Source organism: Myotis nattereri (genome assembly GCF_964212035.1).
Source record: "Myotis nattereri genome assembly, chromosome: 14".
In the NCBI taxonomy this organism is placed as follows: Eukaryota; Metazoa; Chordata; class Mammalia; order Chiroptera; family Vespertilionidae; genus Myotis; species Myotis nattereri.
This window is the reverse complement of record NC_138089.1, coordinates 17776066-17797061: the sequence shown is the minus strand read 5'-3', so window position 1 is coordinate 17797061 and position 20996 is coordinate 17776066. Positions and strand designations below refer to the sequence as shown.

The 20996-nt window shown below is 39.2% G+C and overlaps 1 protein-coding gene across 1 annotated transcript in view; it reads right to left on the bottom strand.

Moving 5' to 3' along the window:
• Positions 1-20996, bottom strand: part of DNAH12 (dynein axonemal heavy chain 12) — a 244444-nt gene that overhangs the window by 68512 nt on the left and 154936 nt on the right. The window contains exons 46-49 of the mRNA XM_081105960.1: positions 15366-15527; positions 9617-9811; positions 4789-4922; positions 2942-3104 (exon numbers count right to left, since the gene is read on the bottom strand). Of these exons, the coding sequence (XP_080962086.1) occupies positions 2942-3104; positions 4789-4922; positions 9617-9811; positions 15366-15527 (654 nt within the window). The remainder of the gene's footprint in view (positions 1-2941; positions 3105-4788; positions 4923-9616; positions 9812-15365; positions 15528-20996) is intronic.

The following is a 20996-nucleotide window of genomic DNA, read 5'->3' as shown; positions in this document are numbered from 1 at the left end:
CTGGTTTGCCCTGAAGGGTGTCCTGGATAAGGGTGGGGGTCCCGCTAGGGTGCCTGGCCAGCCTGGGTGAGGGGCTGATGGCTGTTTGCATCTGGTCACACCCCCTTCAGGGTGGGGGTCCCCACTGGGGTGCCTGGCCAGCCTGGGTGAGAGGCTGATGACTGTTTGCAGGCTGGACCCTCACCCCATGGAGGTTTGGACAGCCTGGGTGAGGGGCTGATGGCTGTTTGCAGGCTGGCCACACCCTCTTTAGGGTGGGGGGTCCCCACTGGGGTGCCTGGCCTGTCTGGGTGAGGGGCTGAGGGCCGTGTTCAGGCTGGCCAAGTCCCCCCGATGACGGAAGCTCCCAGCCTCTCCTTTTTTTCTTTTTTCTTTTTTATTCTGGGATTTATTTACCTTCTATAATTGAAACTTTGTAGCCTTGAGAGGAGCTCAGAGCCGGCCAGGGTGGGCAGGAGGGAAGCTTGGCTTCCTCCATTGCCAGGGGCAACTTAAGCCTCTTGCTCGCTCCAGCTCCGTGGCCACACCGGCTGTAAGCAGGTATCTGGGGTTTATTTGTCTTCTATAATTGAAACTTTGTTGCTTTGAGTGGAGCTCAGAGCTGGAGCGGCATGCGGGAAGCTTGGCTTCCTCCATCATTGGGGCAATCAAGCCTCCTGCTTGCTCTAGCTCCATGGCTGCCGGCCGCCATCTTGGTTGGGTTAATTTGCATACAGTCACTCTGACTGGCTGGTGGGCATGGCTTAAGGCATAGGGAAGGCACGGTCAATTTGCATGTTTGTCTTTTATTAGTGTAGATAAAAGAAATCATGAGAATGTGGTCAGTTTCCTTTACAAAATATTTTATCTTCCTTGAGTATATGACAGGGCAGCAGGAGAATGCAGTTGCCATGGAAGAAATGCAGACAGAAAAGAAGGTGGCAGCTTGGGGTTATCCCTGTTATATTATCCTATGTAATAATAGACAAACATGGTAATTGACCATACCTTTGCTATGCCTCCCATTGGCTAATCAGCATGATATGCAAATTTACCGCCAACAAAGATGGCAGCTAATTTGCATACTGCAGGCAGGGCGGTACAGTGCGAACCACCAGCACGCTGCTTTCCAGGACAGGCTGGCCCCAGAAGCCCCAGCAGCTGGCCTGCCTTGCCGCCCCAGGACCCGATCAGTGGGACCTGGGGCGGCAAGGCACGCCCACCCTAAAAGCCCCAGAAGCTGCCAGATATGGTATTAACTCTATCAGTAAGCACTCTGAAAGTCAGTGGCATAAATGCACCAATTAAAAGACAGATTATGAGGGTGAATCAAAAACAAAACCCACTTTAAATATAAAGACACATATAGATTAAAAGTAAATGAATTAAGCTGCAGCCTGTTTTGCTCAGTGGATAGAGCATTAGCCCATGGACTGAAGGGTCCCAGGTTCGATTCCAGTCAAGAGCATGTACCTCAGTTGCTGGCTTGATCCCCAGTCCCTATCAGAGCATGTGCAGGAGGCAACCAATCAATGTGTCTCTCCCTTTCCCTTCACTCTCTCTAAAATTCAATGGAAAAATATACTTGGGTGAAGATTAACAAAAACAAAGTAAATGGATTAAGTAACATTAAAGAGATTATAAGAAAAATATACTCCAAATTTTGTTAGTTGTATAATGGTTATGTTTCAATTATTAACACCTAAGAAATTAGGTGAAGGGTACATATAATATGCTGTAGTATTTTATAGTTTTTTTTTTACATGTATGAGATTATTTGAAATTAAAATATTAAAAAATTAAAAATTAATAAAATGTTAATTGAAGTGTATATGCATTACATGAAAAATCTCCTAATTGCTTCTAGCATAATTTATTAAATTGTGCTAAAATTTACAAGGGTTCAATTAAAAAATATCTTAATTCTAAATGATATAATAGAAAATATATAATAGTGCAGTTATAAGCATTTATCTGAAAATAAAAATTTAAAGAAGTGAATTTAAAGAAGGGATTAGCCAAAGAAAATATATGCACAACCCATGGACACAGACAACAGTATGGTGATGGCCAGAGAGAAGTGGGGGGCAGCAGTTGGGTAGAGGGGGCAAAAGGGGGGAAATAGGGATAGCCTATATAATAATAATAAAAGGCTAATATGCACATGGACTGAATGGCAGAATGACTGGTTGCTATGATGTGCACTGGCCACCAGGGGCAGATGCTCAATGCAGGAGCTGCCCTCTGGTGGTCAGTGTACTCTGGGGAGTGCTACTCAGCCAGAAGCTGGCTCATGGCTGGCCAGCGCAGTGGTGGTGGCAGGAGCCTCTCCCACTTCTGTGGCAGCACTGAGAATGTCCAACTAACGGTTTAGACCTGATCCCTTGGGGGCCTAAGCCTTTAGTCGGACATCCCCTGAGGGCTCCCTGGCTGCCAGAAGGATGTCTGACTGCAAGCTTAGGCCTGATCCCCAGGGGTGTGGGCCTAAGTCAACAGGTGGACATCCCCCAAGGGGTCCTGGACTGTGAATGGGCACAGGCCGGGCTGAGGGATACCCCCACCCCCCGTGCACAAATTTTTGTGCACCGGGCCTCTACTTGCTTATATTGAAATAATGCATAATAAGCATTAGAAGACTCATTTTTTAAAACACCAGTCTTTTATTTTACTAGCCATTAAAATAAAAAGACAACCCAGACTTCATATATTCTCTCCAAATTCCAAAAAAAAAAAGAAAGACTAAAACAAGATGTATCTGAGTCTGTGTGGTCTGGGTAACTTAGTAAACTTCTCTAAAACTCACTTTAATCATCTGTAAGATACAGATCATAAAAGTTTCTACCTCACGGAGTTATTATGAGGAATAATTGAAGGAATACACGTGAAACATATAACACAGTGCCTGACACATATTATTTCTTATATTTCCTATTATATATATTTTTTGAGCTGTCAAATGTACCTGAGATTCAGCAAAAGCTAGTTGGTCAAGCCCATTCACGTATCTTTGTTTTGCTTCCATAACAGCTTGTCGCTTCTGAGTCAAAAGCTGTCGAAATGAGGCAATAAGTTCAAGATAAGAAGTAGCAGTAACATAGTTATGTCGTCCTAACTCCTGCAAGAACCTAAAAAGAGGCAGATAATATATCTTAATATAAGTAATAGGCTTCAGAAAGTAAGAAGTAAATTCAACATAGCATTAATAACAAGCATTTAAGAATAAAGGTTAATTTTTAAAATTAAAAATTTTTTTTATATGTTTTTATTGATTTTTAGAGAGACAGGAAGGAAAAGAGAGAGAAACATCATCAACTGACTGTCTCCTCCACCCCTCCTACTGGGATCGAGCCTGCAACCTGGGCATGTGCCCTGACAGGGAATTGAACCATGACCTCCTGGTTCCTAGGTTGACGTTCAACCACTGAGTCTCACCCGCTGGGCGAAGTTAATTTTATTTAGAGGGTGCTGAGTACTTGAACTCCATAGAGTTCTAAAATTCTACACATAACCACATTCCAATTTCTTATCTACAAGATATCAAATAGCAATGATGTATTTAAAAAGCACAAATAAATAGATCTGTATCATAGGTGAAAGATATAGGCCTTTTTACATGTTTCATATGAAGATCTAACCCTGTAAGGCAGGGGTCCTCAAACTTTTTAAACAGGGGGCCAGTTCACTGTCCCTCAGACCATCGGAGGGCCGGACAATAGTTAAAAAAACCCAACTATGAACAAATTCTTATGCACACTGCACATATCTTATTTTGAAGTAAAAAAACAAAACGGGAACAAATACAATATTTGTATTTCCATGTGGCCTGCGGGCCATAGTTTGAGGATCCCTGCAAGGGAACCAAGATATTGTGTAAGCTAGGCAAGTATAGTAGGAAAGGGGATTGAAGATAGGATAGTAAGAATGAGTCATCATTCTTTGCACAAGTGTGTTACATGTCAGCTGAATGGTATATGGCAAGAAGTATGAGATTACTACACATACACATGGAAACAATGAAAGCAATGATGTTTCATGGCAAGTATGTAGACTAGAGCCCACTTCTTGATGCAACTGTCCGAGCCAACTATGCTAGCTGGATAGGCAGTATACTCTATTCTTAGTGCTATGAGGATTTGGGCTTATGTACCTATGAAATGAAGATCTCAGAGATCAACAGAGGTAAAACAGATACTTTTGAAGAATCCACAGCCTACCAACACCCAGTGCCCCATAGCAATATTGGTTCTGTGAAACTTGCTACCTAACTATACCCTAACTATAGCTGACCAGAGTTGGACACTGGACACAAATGAGACTAATATCATTTTGGAACAAATTTGGAATGGGGAGTTGGAAACAGGCAATCCGTCTCTGCCTATAGCTGGAATTGCAAGAAGTAAATAGGGAACTGAGAGGCAGCCAGTTTCCTCCATATGCCTGGGAAGCAGAAAATTCAGTCTGCAAAGAGAAAGAAGTAAGTAGATGCCCAGACAAAAGCAGGAATGAGAAATAAAGAAAAGGCATTTCTGGTTTTAGAATGGCTTTCTAATTCCTGCTTCCAGTCACTTCTGAGACCCAACTGAATTCATTCCCTTAAGCTTTGTGAGACACCTCTGGATCTTTATGATAAACTCCCCCTTTTTGTTAAAGTTAGATCAAGTATCTTTCTATTACTTGCAAGCTGAGGGTCTTTACTAATTAAGTGATCAGAGAGATCTAGAAAACATAGAAGCCCTATTAAAATCTTGGACTTTCACAGAAAGAGATGCTTCAAAATATGACATTATTGTAATTTAAAAATTTATTAACCTTTCTGAAAGATCCATAATAGAAGTGTGAAAATGTTTACAGATTGGAACTATCTCTCGTCGTTCAACTTCAGTAAGCTCCAGTGTTTCTAAGAATTTCACAGCTACAAGCTCAAGGGCATCTTCGGGCCATGGCTAAAAATAAAAAAAAGAAAACTTGTAAAATTTAAGATGAATATCCTAATCCAACTATGTAAATTAAGTGCCTTTACAAGAACAATTTAGGGTTGAGAAAATTAAGCTCTATTGGGGAAAACAGGATTAGGGGACTGAGGTCACAAGTAAATCCATGAAAGATCTAATGAATATGTCCATAAACTAAAATTAAAGATAACATGAAAGGTCAATGATATTTTCCATATTTTCCATACACTTCACTGCTTTCCTAACTCTTCCACTTGGATGTATAGGCATCCCAAACTTAGTATGACAGTGGCAGAGGCAGCTAGTTGCCCACCTAGTATCTATCAGCCCCTTTTCCTTAGGATTTCCAATTATATTCTAGATAGTAACACACCCAGCTAAAAGAGTCCATTTCCTAGACTCCCTTGCAATTCAGAATGGATAAAGACATAGACACAGTTGTTAGGTGGGGATTTCAGGAAAGGCTCTTTAGAGGGTTACATCGAGGTGGCATGCATCATTTTTGCCTTATTTCCCATTATTCTACTTCTTGCCTGGAACACAAGATGTGAAAGTTGGAGCTCCAATATCCACCTTAGACCATAAGATGACTTTAAGATAGAAACTACATGCTAAGGATAGTAAAGCAGAAAAACTTGGGATTCTGGAACTTTGTTGAGCCACAAAAGCCCCAGTTGGCTTACCTTCAGGTTTTTTTCTATATCAGAGGGAAAACGCTATGTGTTTAGTTTGGGTTTCTGTTACAAATAGCTCATCACAATTCCTAACATTACATCCACAGCTAATCTTTTATTTCCTTCCTTAAAAAATTTGCTTCTTTTCAAATCTTTCCCGTCTCTGTGACATTCCTTTGCTTTTCCTGGAATATGTCAAGCATGTCCCTGCCTCTGGGCTTTGAACTTGCTGTTCACTCTTGACTAGGACTCTCCTCACCTAAGAATCCCTTTGGTTTACTCCTTCACATCTCTGTTCAAATGCCAACTTATCAGCAAGGTCTTCCCAGAGCATTTTTTCTAAAACTTCATTCCTTCCTTCATTACACTTTCCCTTATCCTGAATTTTTTTTCTTAGCACTTATAAATATTTGATATATAATTATTTGTTCATTTGTTGATTTTCTCCCCTCTGATTAAAATGTAAAATCCACGAAAGCAAGGACTTTGTTTTTCTCATCACTGCTATCTTTGATATCTAAAATAGAACTTGTCAATATATATTTGAAATATTTATTTGATGAAATTACTTATGTTAAATGAGTAATTAATCTTCATTTGCTTATTAGGATATTTTCCAAATTTCCTTTCACTTAGATTTAACAAGATGCTTGTAATTTTTTCCTTTGTAAGAAAATAATACGTATTTTAAGATCAATTTTTTTCAATGTCTGACCTTCTTCCTAGTGAAATTCAAACTTTTTTGGTCAAACACTCCATTAGTAAAAATGTTTTAAGCACACACGGTCAATGTATGCATATTTATTAATATATTATATAGGCATGGTCAAAAGTAGGTTTACAGTTGTGAGCACGCAAAACAGTTTATTTTTGTATTATATATATTTCCATATAAACAACTTTAAACCTACTTTTGCCCACCCCTGTATCCATATGGTTTTATTGTATTAACACAATTTTTAAACCTTAGTAGAGGCTTCTGAAGATTTATTATTAGTGAATTTTTGTCAAAGGCTAGAATAAGTGTCACATGACTTATACATCATTGAAAACATTTCCAAAGGTTATCTTTGTGTTCTGAGTGCTTAGTTGTTTATTATCCTGCTAATCATGAAGGTTTAATACTCTCTGTAGCAGTTAGAATGTTTATGGTTAAGACACAGTCTTATCGTGTCTTCAAGGGGGATATTTATAATAAGTTTAGAAGTAGGGTATTTCCAAATTGCTTAACTTAGAAGTTCAATCATGTCATTGAGGATTCAGTTTTTTCTGTCTTTTTGTTCCACCATTCTCAGTGCATTTTATTTTATCCTTGGGCTTGTCCCAGAATGCTATGGCAATCGACATTACATCCTCAAGCAACAAGGTGAAAAGACAGAAAAGGACCTTTTCCTACCATGCAATGCTTTTTCATAGTAAAAAAAAAACAACCCCAACAAAACAAAAAATAACAATAAAACACACAACTTTTCCCCAAAGCAAACTTTAACTCAGGACTCTATTGGCAAGGAATGGGTCATGAATAGGCTCATTTATAAGCCAAGTAACAATAATGTTGAGAGCACCAATATTTTAGACCAACCAGAAATCAATCTACATAATGGGTGATTTCCCAAACAATATCAAAATTCTGTCAGCAAGGATGGGGTGGGTAGAAAATAAGTGTTGATAGGTAACCAATAGTGTCCCCCATGCCATCATAAGCTGATATTGCATGGCATGAGATACCCTGGGGATGAGATTTATCATTTAACTAGTTGATATAACTCCATTTTCCAAATAGCCTTCTGGAATTTTTTTTTATCAACGTCTTGTCAGATCTGATTAAGCAGTCACTGGTTTTGCTTCATGATGTGACTAACAAAGAGCATAAGCTAGTTTATGCAATTCTCTTACTGTCCACTTATAATTACATCATATCTCCAATTTTCAGTTCACTACTGGATTCACTAAGTTTACCCTGCATATCATGCATGGCTTTACAAATTGAGCAAGGGTGTCAATGTTAATCCATAGGAAATATTTCATACAAAATGAATATTCCAATAATAGCTTCACTTATTCTCTGAATTGTTTTGCCACCCCTGGTAAGTGTACACCCTACTTTGGGGACTAGAGATCTATCAAAAAAGTCAATGCCTTCCTGATTATGTGACACACAGTGGTTTACACTTACTTCTTGAGTTTCACAAACCCAGGCCCCAAACAATGCCATCAGTTTCTCTGACAGGTTCTGTGTCCCCACTGCTTCATTGTAAATCTTTATTCCATTCTGTTAACCACTTAACTTTGCTTATCTATTTGCAACTCACTTTTCCTTTTAAAAAACATTTTTCCCAATAAGTAAGAATCACGTAGAATAGAAAGTCTCATGGTTATAAAAAGATATCCAAAAGTAGTAAAACTGTATTTATAAGATTTCACAAAACTTACTGTAGGACAGGTTTTCTTTATGTGTTTGGTTTTGCTTTGGCTACTTAATGAAAGCAGAATTAAGATATGGTTTGCATAAAAAACAAAATTGTTTCACACAACTTTTATTGCTGTATAAACACTAAAACATCGACTAGCTGAAATAAATGTGCTATCCTCAAAAGGACAGAGTTAGTTTCTCAAAAATCCAATTGACAAATAAGCAAAAGAGAATAAAACAAGTTAGTATCAGAAATTTATTTATTTATTTTTTGGTTTTTTTTTTTAATTTTTTCTTTATTTTTTTCTTTTATTTTCTTTTTCAGAAATTTATTTTTAAAAGAAATTATCCAGTGATCAATAGTCCACATTCTATTGGTTATAAAGCAATTAAACAGAAGGCACCATAAGCTACTGTTCTCAAAAGTGTAAATACTTAATGGTCTTATAGAAGCAGTGACAATTTGCTTTAAGATTAAGTGAGGTGGCAGTCATCATTTGGTGCTGGCATGATTCACTCCAAATCATTCACCATAAGCCTCCAATAATTGTTTTTGCTTTTCTAAAATAAGGGTTAGCTAAATGTATGTTAATCATCATGCAGCATCTTTGGCATAAAACCAAATTCCTAGGCACATTCATAAATTCCTTTATAACCTGTCACTGACTCAAAGCTCCTGCTGCCCTCATTGCCAGTCAGTTTTACCAAACTATTTGTAGTTGCTTAAATGAGCCTTGCTCTCTGCACTGTTATACCTTTGCACATACTATCCCCATGTAATGGTTGATTTTATGTGGCAACTTGACCATATATTTGGTCAAACATTACTCTGGGTGTTTCTGTGAGGTGTGTTATGAATGAGTTTAATATTTAATTCTACAGTTAGAAAAGCAGATTGCCCTCCCTAATGTGAGTGAGCCTCATCCAATCAGTTGAAGGCCTTCCTGAAAAGAACAAAAAGGCTGACCCACCCCCGAATAAGGGGGAATTCCTTTTGCCTGCCTGTGTTCAACCTGGGACATCAGTTTTTTACACTTGAACTGAACATTAGCTCTTACTGGTTTCAAGCTTGCTGGCCTTCAGACTAGAACTACAGCTCTCCTGGTCTCCAGATTTCCAACTGCAGGTTTTAGAACTCATCAGTCTCCATAATCATGCAAGCTAATTCCTTATCATATATCTGATATAAATATATACATGCACATATATATATCTTTACATACATGTACTAGTATATATGTGTGTATATACATAATACACTCTATTGGTTCCTAATATATGCCTCCTATATGCAATTAACACATTTTCATATGTCAGAGACTCATAGTCTCAAGTATAACTTTTGCACATCAAGATTATGGCTCTTTCATATAATCATTACTGCTCATTTGCTGATTGCCTTTTCTGTCTTCTTGTCTAGTGCGTGAGCAATTTGTGGGAAACATAGTCTTATCAGTCCCTGGTGCCAAGCACTATGCCTTTCATTAGAGTAAGTGATCAAGAAACACTTGCTGAATGTAATTTAATGAAGCTTGAGTAAGATTTCAGTAAAATTACAAAAGATTTAGTTGCCCTCTCCAATTAAAAAAATTACAAACCTGAAACCAATCAATGGTACAGCAATTGATGAGGGATGGAAACTGTCTCAGGCGATTTCGAAAAGCATCTCCAATGGGGCTAAAGGCCACTACAACATGAAGATTTTCTTTGCAGCGATTCACAAAGAAAGCAAACAGGGCTAAGGGACTAAGTTCACCATGTTTATTGCCAGCCTGAGCTACAGGACGGACACCCTAGGGAATATCAGAAAATAAAAAACCGATAAATAGAAATAGGTAAGCTGATAATGAAATTAGTAGATATTAGAATATTAACAATTCTTGATACTCCCCTTATAAATATCTTTACATTTTTGTTTTCATACCAATAGAATAGCTTTAATATAGTTTGTACTTAGAAGACTTCTACCAACTCTGTGATTTTACAATTTAAAAACAAATATCTGCCAATAATATGACATAAAGATATGAACAAAAAGTTCACCAAGATATAGTCAACATTGATTTGTGGTGTCTTTTTTTTATTGCTTAAAGTATTACAAAGAGTATTACATATGCCTCCTTAACATTGTTTTTAAGAGGAAAATATCTAAAGCATCTAGTTAAAACGTTGTAAAACACCCATATATGGTGATTTTATACAACTGTTAAAAATAATGAGTTGTATCAATATAAATGTTATTGTAAGATCAGCAAGATAAAATAAGTGAAAAAAACATACCAATAAATTGTGCAACAGTACATATATGACGATTCTCTTTGTCAAATTAAAATATATATCAGGTGTATGTATAAGTACATACACACCTTTTTTAAAAAATATATATATATATACATTTATTGATTTCAGAGAGGAGGGAAGAGGGAGAAAGAGAGAAACATCAATGATGAGAGAGAATCATTGATCGACTGCCTCTTGCACGCCCCCCATTGGGGCTCAAGCCCGCAACCCAGGCATGTGCCCTTGACTGGAATCGAACTCGGGACCCTTCAGTCTACAGTCTGATGCTCTATCCACTGAGCCAAACCAGCTAGGGCCATATACACCTTTATATGGAAGCAATCACAAAGAAGTGAAAGTAGTGATTACTTTTGGTTAATTCAAGAACCAAACTTCTTTGAATTCAAATCCCCAGCTTGCAATTTATATCCTATGTGACCTGGGGAAAGTTATTTCACCTCTCTGTAACTTAGTGTCATCATCTTTAAAATGGGAAAAAGAGTATCTACATCAGAGAGCTGTTGAGGGATCAAATGAATTATAACATGTGAACACTTAGAATAGTTCTTTTTGAGAGAAACCAAGATGGCGGCATAGGTAAACACCGGAAATTGCTGCCTCCCACAACAACTTCAAAAATAAAACGAAAAGATAAAACGGACATCATCCAGAACTACAGGAAGGCTGGCTGAATGGAAATTCTACAACTAAAAGGAAAGAGAAAAGCACACTGAGAATCAGAGGAGCTGCGGAAGTAAAGTGCAGAGGTACAGAGGCTCGAGTGCCCGCGGAAAGGGGCTGGCACCTGAGGACGCGGCTGTCTTTTTGAATCGGGAGGGAGTCACAAGCTCCCGACTGCTCTGAACTCCAGTTCCGGGAAGTCTCTGGGGACCCAGGACACATACGGGGAGAAACTGGACTGTCTGGCAGCGGGCAGAACTCGGAACTTGAGGTCGGCTTTCCCTCAGAGGTGCTTGCAGCAATTACCAGGACACTGAGACTAGGGGCCCCTTAGGGCAGGGCTGAGGATCAGCCATAGCTGCTTGCTCCGCCCTATTGATTCCCTGAGACCCCACCCCACCCAGGCTGCGGCAGAGGCTTTTGCATATGAATGCCCTGGCCCTTTGCAATCTGAAAATTACCTAACAAACTGCAGCTGGGCCACACAGACCCAGAACTTCCAACAGAAGGCCCAAGGCCCCACAGCAGCTTGCATTGCTTCACAGCTGGGCCTCATCTGGGCACCTCCAAACCCCAAAAAAGGAAGGGGAATCTGAAGATCTCTTCGTAGCTCCTGCTGGGTAGCCTAAGGAAGAGGCTAAATTAACACCTCCTTAGATCCAAGAGCCAGTGTACCCAGTGGTCAGAGTGGGACCATCCAGATTATAACTCCTCAGATCCATAAGGATCACACTCAGGGGGCAGACTCAGTGAGCACCAAAGCCCCATTGAAGCAAGTCTTGCCCCAGAAGGGTGTCTTCAGCACAGAAGTTCTCCCACTGCAGACACAGCTGATTCTCACAGCCAATTGGCCTGGAAGTCAATTTCTCCCAGTGATACCTACAACAATCAAGGCTTAACTACAACAAGACTGTGCACAAAGCCCACAAAGGGGTGCACCAAGTGTGTCCACCTCAGGTAATTGGGGAGGCTGAGCCACTGGGCCCTATAGGACACCTAGCACAGAAAGCCACTCTCTCAACACAGGGAAGCATAAAAAATGCGGAGACAAAGAAACAGGTCACAAATGACAGAAATGGAGGAAAGCAAACGACTGGATATAGAGTTCAAAACCACACTTATAAGGTTTTCAAGAATTTTCTGGAAACGCTGATAAATTTAATGAGAGCCCAGAGGATATGAAAAAAGACCAACAAGAAATTAAGCATACACTGACTGAAATAAAGAATAATATACAGAGTTCCAACAGCAGACAAAAGGATCCCAAGAATCGAGTCAAAGATTTGAAATATGAAGAAACAAAAAACACCTGACCAGAAAAGCAAAAAGCAAAAAGAATCCAAAAATATGAAGATAGTGTAAGGAGCCTCTGGGACAACTTCAAGCATACCAACATCAGAATTATAGGGGTGCCAGAAGAAGAGAGAGGGCAAGATATTGAAAACCTCTTGGAAGAAATAATGACAGAAAACTTCCCCTACCTGGTGAAAGAAATAGACTTACAAGTCCAGGAAGCGCAGCGAACCCCAAACAAAAGGAATCCAAAGAGGACCACACCAAGACACATCATAATTAAAAAGCCAAGAGCAAAAGACAAAGAGAGAATCTTAAAAGCAGCAAGAGAAAAAAAGTCATTTACCTACAAGGGAGTACCCATACAACTGTCAGCTGATTTCTCAACAGAAACTATGCAGGCCAGAAGGGAGTGGCAAGAAATATTCAAAGTGATGAATCCCAAGAACCTACAACCAAGATTACTTTACCCAGCAAAGCTATCATTCAGAATTGAAGGTCAGATAAAGAGCTTCACAGATAAGAAAAAGCTAAAGGAGTTCATCACCACCAAACCAGTATTATATGAAATGCTGAAAGGTATTCTTTAAGAAGAGGAAGAAGAAAAAGGTAAAGATAAAAATTATGAACAGCAAATACATATCGATCAACAAGTGAATCTAAAAATCAAGTGAATAAAAAATCTGATGAACAGAGTAAACTGATGAATATAATAGAACCAGGGGCATGGAGAGGAAGTGGACTGACAATTCTTGGGGGGGGAGGGATGTGGGGGTGCAGGAAGAGACTGGACAAAAATTGTACATCTATGGATGAGGACAGTGGGAGGGGTAAGGGAAGAGGGTGGGGTGGGAACTGGGTGGAGGAGAGCTATGGGGGGAAAAAAAGAGGAACAAGTGTAATAATCTGAACAATAAAGATTTAATTTTTAAAAAAGAATAGTTTTTTTTAATTTTTAAAAAAATATATTTTATTGATTTTTTACAGAGAGGAAGGGAGAGGGATAGAGAGTTAGAAACATCGATAAGAGAGAAGCATCTATCAGCTGCCTCCTGCACAACCCCTACTGGGGATGTGCCTGCAACCAACGTACATGCCCTTGACCGGAATCGATCCTGGGACTCTTCAGTCCTCAGGCCGACGTTCTATCCAGTGAGCCAAACTAGCTAGGGCTTATAATAGTTCTTGACATAGGTAACTGTTCGCTTTTATTTTATATCCTACACTTCTCCTTGTTTAAAGATCAAAAGGTTTCATAGTCAATAAAGTGTCTTATAAATAGATTAAAAAAATTTTATATAAGGAGTGGTCACAATGATAAAAAAATTTCCGTTGTTATTACAATGAATTTATTTTTCAAAGAATTCTCTACTATACCTATGTTCTACTTTATATACATGGAAAACTATAAATCAACACAGTCTATGCATTCTGATAGTAATTCTCAAATTATGATCACTATGATCAAGGTCAGTTTATAAAAAATTATGTTAGGGGGTATACCTGCACTAAATAAGGTAAATAAGAAGTCAGTGCTCCATTGAGAAAAACATTGCAGTAACTTCATTCTGCAAAGAGTGCAAATGGCACCATGGAAAAAGTCATCTGGAAATGTACGTGTGAGGCTGGGACTCTGAAGAAGTCAGACAGATGTGCTGAGTCTTTAAGGGATGCCCTGTAGGTAGGGCCAGAGCCAAGGTGTAGAGGTCAGTTATCAAGAATGAGGTTTAAAGTAAAATCTTTGTCAGAGGGATGAAATAAACGAAGTCCAAGACAGTCTTCGAAGTGGGATGCACAGGATAATGTACAGTGTAGAGAGAAAATAATAGAACTTCTTTCATATTACCTTTTATATTTAAAAATATCAATATAAAGCAAGCAAAAACAGGAATACATTTCAGTACCCCTGAGTTCTGACCATGGCTCTGTCCTTGTGGATAAATTGATATGGTGTTCCTAGGCTTGAGTGGAACATGAAGAAAAGAAGTTCTTAAGGCCACTGTTTGATCATATAATAAAATAGTAGTGAAGCAAGTTTTGAAGCAAAATAACAAGAGGAAAAGATAAACAACAGCTAAAATGAGCAGGAAAACTTAGCAAAGCTTAGGAAATCCTACTACTCATGGTAGCACACGAGAGTGTGAGGGATGAGTTTATTGTATGAATTAGAAAAATCACCATTCTTCAACAGCCTGGGCCACATTCTTGACATCGTCCAGATAAAAGTAAAGAACTAGGGATCTTTTTTGTTTTTCCTCCTTCTCCACTCAGACTACAAACTGGTAATGTTCCCTTTACTGAAGGCTTTTTAAGTGTCTGACACTCCATAAGGGCTTTATTTCATTTGATCCTCAGACCTCACAACAACCCTATGTAGGAGGAACTATAATGTATTTAATATTTCCATTCCATACAAGAGAAAAGCAGAGTGCTTGAACTACTGGAGTAAATCCATTTTACTCCACATCTTATCACTGAAGGCTGGAATGAAGCATACAGGTGTGAGTAATGTATTCTGTGGGTAAAAGTAGTTGTAGTAATGAGAAAGGGGACATTACTAGCAGAGATCTTGCAGGGGAAGTTCTTAGAAATGGTGGTCGAAGGGCAGGGTATCTGAAGTAGGGGTGCTTCACAATTGTGTTTTTTGTCAATTTAATTACTAAGTATGGCGCTCGGATATGTCGGAACTTAAGACAAGTAGTTTTATTAAGGGTTTTGGAAATTTTTAACCAGTGGTAAAACATAAAAGCTAACCAAGTAATGTTTTAAAGCTATATTTTCTCATATCACTGTAACCCTAAGACATGATTTGAAAACTCTTATCACTCATAAAACATGCTAAATAAGATAAAACTGATGAAACAAATTGCCATCATTATGAAAAGAAGAATTATAAAATAAAATTCTGTCTCACAATTATAGTAAAAGCAATTTAAAATTCATCAAAAAGATGAATTAAATAATAAACTTAAAATTTTTAATTACCAACATCTTCTGCACAAGCTATATTTATCCTAAAGAGCAGAGAAAAAAATTTCAAGCTAAGAACATTTCTGTGCTGGGAGAGGCACTCCCTAAAAAAAAAGTATTTACCTCCATCACTTCTTGTTTTTCATCTGCTGCAAAAATGTTAGGTACTTCTCCGGTGTTGAGCACACTGTCGATATCCTCAAGGAAAGCTTCCTCTTTTATTTGAGTGTCCGTGATTAGAAAGACTGTCTTGTGGCCTCTCATGCCCACATTCCTTAAGAGAAACTTAAAATAACAATGTACTTGAAAGCGGATTATGGTAGACATTTATCGTTTTTGCTTTCCCTCTCCTTCTCCTTCTCTTGACAACAATTTCTGAATTTTAGAGCAGTACCTCTTCCCACATCTAGTGAAGATGTCAATCAGGGACTCTGTTTTGCCCATCCCCTGGGTGGGAGACCCCCAGCTGGTCAGGGTTTCTCATGCCCAAGCCATAGTCACTAATCAGAGGAGGGCATATGACTTAAGTGAGCCCAATCATTGTCTTAATTGAGGGACAAAGAGGGACTTGAAAACAGAAAGAATCTCTATCATTCTGAGATAGAGAATATAAAAGTCTGTAATTTAGAACTACTTGGGGCTAACTGTGTTGCCACATGGAATGAGTCCGCTGGAAAAGAAGCCAAATGGAAGCAAGCAGGAGATAGAGTAATTACTGAGGACTTCATTTGAGCCAGTAAATTCAGCCATGTCAAAAGCCTATCTATCTCTGCACTCAAATCATGCAAGACAATAACTCTTTTGCTTAAACTAATTTCAGCTTTTTGTTTTGCTTTGTTTTGTATGTCAATTGCAACCAAAGATTCCCAACTAATATGAAGATATGAACTCGGTGGTATGCTGGAGCTGACTTATTTGGGGTGGTAGAACTGATTGTTAAAATTTCAGGAACTTGTGAGTAGATTGTTAAACAAAGCCAACATTAAAAATTAAATTATATAAACTTATAATTAAATTATATTAAAAACAAAGGTAACAAATACACTCCTAGTCTATTATGTTTTCTATCACTATGCTATGGAGGTTATTTAAATTAACTGTATTTATACAGTAAAAACCCAGGTACGGTGTTCAAATACATAACTCTTTACAACTCTCTTTTCAGTGACATCATGTTGATAGCTTTAATCATTCATGGTGGGAGTTTTTACACCACAGAAATTTGCAAATGCTACAAAAGAGAAGTTCCCCTTACCCTCCTGGAGAGTTAGTTGCTAAACATTATTCAGCATACCACTGGATATATTTCAAGTGAAGACAAAAGTATCACTACTTCTGCAAATAATTTTTAAGATAAAATGTTATGTTTATTTAAGAATGATATATTTAACGTTTTAAATAAATTATACCATTTAAATAACTGCTGAGTTTTAATATTATACAAAACTATCCCTTTTTTCACTAAAGCCATCTTCCAATATGCAAGCTGTTGAGATTTTAGAAATGATTTTCTATCATCAAAAGTAGGCAAGCTAGTTTTTTAAAAAGTTTTGTATCTAATTATGAGTTTTATAATTATTTTATAGTGTTACTTTATTATTATTATATAAAAATAGAAAAATAAGTACCAATATGTTTAAAAGCCATATTGAAATACACAGTGTGTGAAACTGTTTCCAAGTAGAAAAAGAGTCAAAATTTCAAAAATACTAATTACATGCCTGGGATAATTCAAAGAGCTATACATACGTAGTATAATTTAATCACAATAACCTATAAAATAGGTGGAATTATCCAAATTTTACAAATTAAGAAACTAGAGAGTGACATTAGTGAGATGACACACTAGGAAGCTCCAGGTCCCATTTCTCCTGGAGACACCAAATTAGCAAACTACAAAACAAAATACCTTTGTGAGAACTCTAGAAACTAATTAAGAGGCTGTAGCATCCCTAGGAGTACCTAATAAAGAAGGGACAATACAAGGAGGGTAAGAGAATTTATTGCATTTTTTTCACCCAGCATAGAGTAACACAATTAGGAGAAAACCATCAATTCCTGGCTCCTTCCTCAGGACAGAAGGAAGAGAGTAGAACTTGCATCCTGTATTCTGGATTTATCTGTGGGCTGCCGAAGGCACTAATTTCTCTCTTGCCTGACTCAGAACACTAATAGGAATAGGAACTTAAGTTTGGAAATCAGGTTGGAGGCCACTGAAAATAGAGGCAAGAACCCCAGCACAATGGAGCAGCAGAATCTGAAGTTCCACCCAAAGGTGCCAGGGGAAGAAAGAGATTAGGGCAAAATAATATAATAGAAACCAACACTGAAAGCTCCTGAGAAGAAAAAGGAAATTAAAATGGCCCAAAGCACCTGTATATACTAGAATAAAAGCACATGCACAACCTCAAAGAAGATGCTTGCCCAGAAAAGTTCTGAGAAATCACAGAACCTCTAGTCATGCTGATCGATGTTTCCCCCTACATGAAGTCAGTCTGTAAAAAGTGGGAGAGGTGGCAGTTTATCAAGTACTCAATACGCTAAAAGAGGATATAATATATCTAAAGGAAATCAGGAAAACAATGCATCAACAACAAACTGAGAATATCGATAGACACAGAAACTATAAAAAATAATAACTAAGAAATTCTGAAGCTGAAAAATACAATAACTGAACTTAATACTGAACCCAAGTTTCGCTGCCTACCACATGAAAAGCCAATAGTTTAGAGGCGTGGTCAGCAAATCGCAGCTTGAGAGCCACAGGCAGCTCTTTGGCCCCTTGAGTGTGGCTCTTCCACAAAGTACCATGTGCAGGCGCGCACATACAGTGCGACTGAAACTTCGTGGCCCATGCGCAGAAGTCGGTATTTTGTGGAAGAGCCGGTATTTTGTGGAAGAGCCACACTCAAGGGGCCAAAGAGCCGCGTGTGGCTCACGAGCCATGGTTTGCCGAGCTGCAGTTTGCCGAACACTGGTTTAGAGGAAAGTGCTGGTACAAGGAAAGATGGTTTATTCAAGAGCCAGACACCTGAGAAGATGGGGAACTCTTGTCACAAAGACCATCTTATCTCAGTGCAGGCAAGGCTTTTTATGAGTGTGGGTTAGGGGGTGAAGGGTGGGGGGAGAGGATGGCAGAACAAAGGAAACCAGAGGATGTTGTAGGTTCTCAGAGGTGCTATGCATTATGCACTAGTCTGCATAGTCTGCTCTGATAAATACCTCGGAGCAGGTTAAGCTATGATCTTGTTTTCATCAGTTGAAGGTGAGCAAATCTCCTGAAGCCAAAATGCCTGAAGGCTGGAGTCTGCTTCCTTTGAGGTTAGGTTCTAGAATCCTTTAAGCCAGCGGTTCTCAACCTGTGGGTCGCGACCCCTTTGGGGGCCGAACGACCCTTTCACAGGGGTCGACTAAGACGATCGGAAAACACATATATAATTGCATATTGTTTTTGTGATGAATCACTATGCTTTAATTATGTTCAATTTGTAACAATGAAAATACATCCTGCATATCAGATATTTACATTACGATTCATAACAGTAGCAAAATTACAGTTATGAAGTAGCAACAAAAATAATTTTATGGTTGGGGGTCACCACAACATGAGGAACTGTATTAAAGAGTCACGGCATTAGGAAGGTTGAGAACCACTGCTTTAAGCAAGCAGGCTATTAATCTGTAGCTACATATGAATTTAGACGTCATCATTTACAGAAACAATGTTAAAAGAATGGTCTCTAGAGGTACTCAACATCAGATTTTACTTATTTATCTTATTTTATTAAAAAAATTTTTAATCCTCCCCTGAGGATATGCTTATTGATTTGAGAAGAGAAAGAGAAAGAGAGAAACATCAACGTGAAAGAGAAAGAATTGGTTGCCTTCTGCACACACCCTAACTGGGGATTAAGCCAGTGATCTAGTGCCTTGTCCAGGAATCAAACCCACAACCTTTTGGTGTATGGGATGACACTCCAACCAACTGAACCACACCAGCCAGGGCAACATCACATTTGATCAGGCAGAAGAAAGCATCAGTGTACTTAAAGACAAGTTATTTGAAGTCATTGAGTCAGAGGAACAAACAGGAAAATGAATGAAGAGTGAGCAGTCTAAGGTACTAAAAGGATACCATCAAGTGGGTCAATAGATGCATTATTGAGTACCAGAAAGAGAAAAGAGAAAGGGGCCAAGAACTTACTTGAAGACATAATGGACAAAACTGAGGATATAAACAGATACATTAATCCAAGAAGCCTACAAACTCCAACAATGTAAATCCAAATAGATCCATACAGCAAGACATATTATAATCCAACTGTTGAGAGTCAAAGATAAAACAAGAATCTTGAAAGCATGTTCTCACATACAAGGGAGCTTCCATAAAATTATCAGCATATTTCTCAGCAGAAACCTTGCAGGCAAGAAGGGAGTAGGATGATATATTCAAAGTATGGAGAGAAAAAATAACTGTCAACCAAGAATACTGTATCTGGGGGAGAACCAAGATGGCGGCGTAGGTAAATGCCTATACTCACCACTTCCCACAACCACATCAAAATTAAAACTAAACTACAGAACAACCATATTCAGAACCACCTGAAATCTGGCTGAATGGAAGTCCTACAACTAGAGAAGTAAAGAAGAAAGCATACTGAGACTGGTAGGAGGGATGGAGGCATGGAACAGGCTGGTCTGACACCCATGTGTGGTTTTTTAATTGGGAGGGATATCTCCAAGGCCTCCCTTGAGAAGCAGGGGGTCCCAGCCCCACATCAGATCCCCAGTCCAGGTTTCCAGGGCTTGGAATATAAGTCCCTGTAACCTCGGGCTGTAAAAACCAGTAGATATTGTGGCTGAGTGACACAGAGGCTTCTGGGGTCCCATATGTTCCTCTTAAAGGGACCATAGACAGAATTTACATGGTCTCACTTCCTCTGAGCTCCAGCGCAAAGCAGTGGCATTGGTAGAATCCAGGGACATATGCGGAGGAACTGGACTGTCTGGCATTGGGGCAGGAACTCAGGAGCAGCTTTCTCCCAGGCAGCAGTGCTTGCAGGGATCATTGTTCCTGTGCTGGGACCTCCTCCATCACAGAGCTGACTGACAGCCATAACTGAGTTCCATCAGCATGACCCACACTGTTCCCTACACCCTGGTGATTTCTTGAGACTCCACCCCATCCAATTTGTAGCCCCACCCAAGTTGTTTGCAGTGGCTTTTACATATGAATGGCCTGTTCTGGCTCAGGCTTCAGACTTTGCTAAAGTCTCTCAAACAAGGTGCAGCTGGCATCAGCATGCCCCAAACCTATCAATAAGAGGCTCAAGACCCAGCATTAGCACCAGCCTGCCTTGTCTCACAACTGGGCATCACCTGGGAATTTCCTAGCCCAATATAAGTAGCAGCCATCTGCAGATCTCCCTGGAGCTCCTGCCATGTGGCCCCAGGCAGTGGCTGACTTTGTGCCTCCTGGGAGGCCCAAGAGCTGGTGCACCCAGTGGACAGCTTCAGACTATAGCAGATTACAACTCTACACCATCAACAAGCAACACACTCAAGAGGCAGACTCAGTGAGCACCAAAGCCCCATTGAAGCAAATCCTTCTCCATAGGGTGTCTCCTGTACAGCAGCTCTTCCATTGTAGACAAAGCTGGTCATCACAGCCAACTCCTAGTAACTCCAACAGCAATCAAGGCTCAACTACAAGACTGTGCATACAGCCCTTAAAGGGGCACACCTAGAGTACCA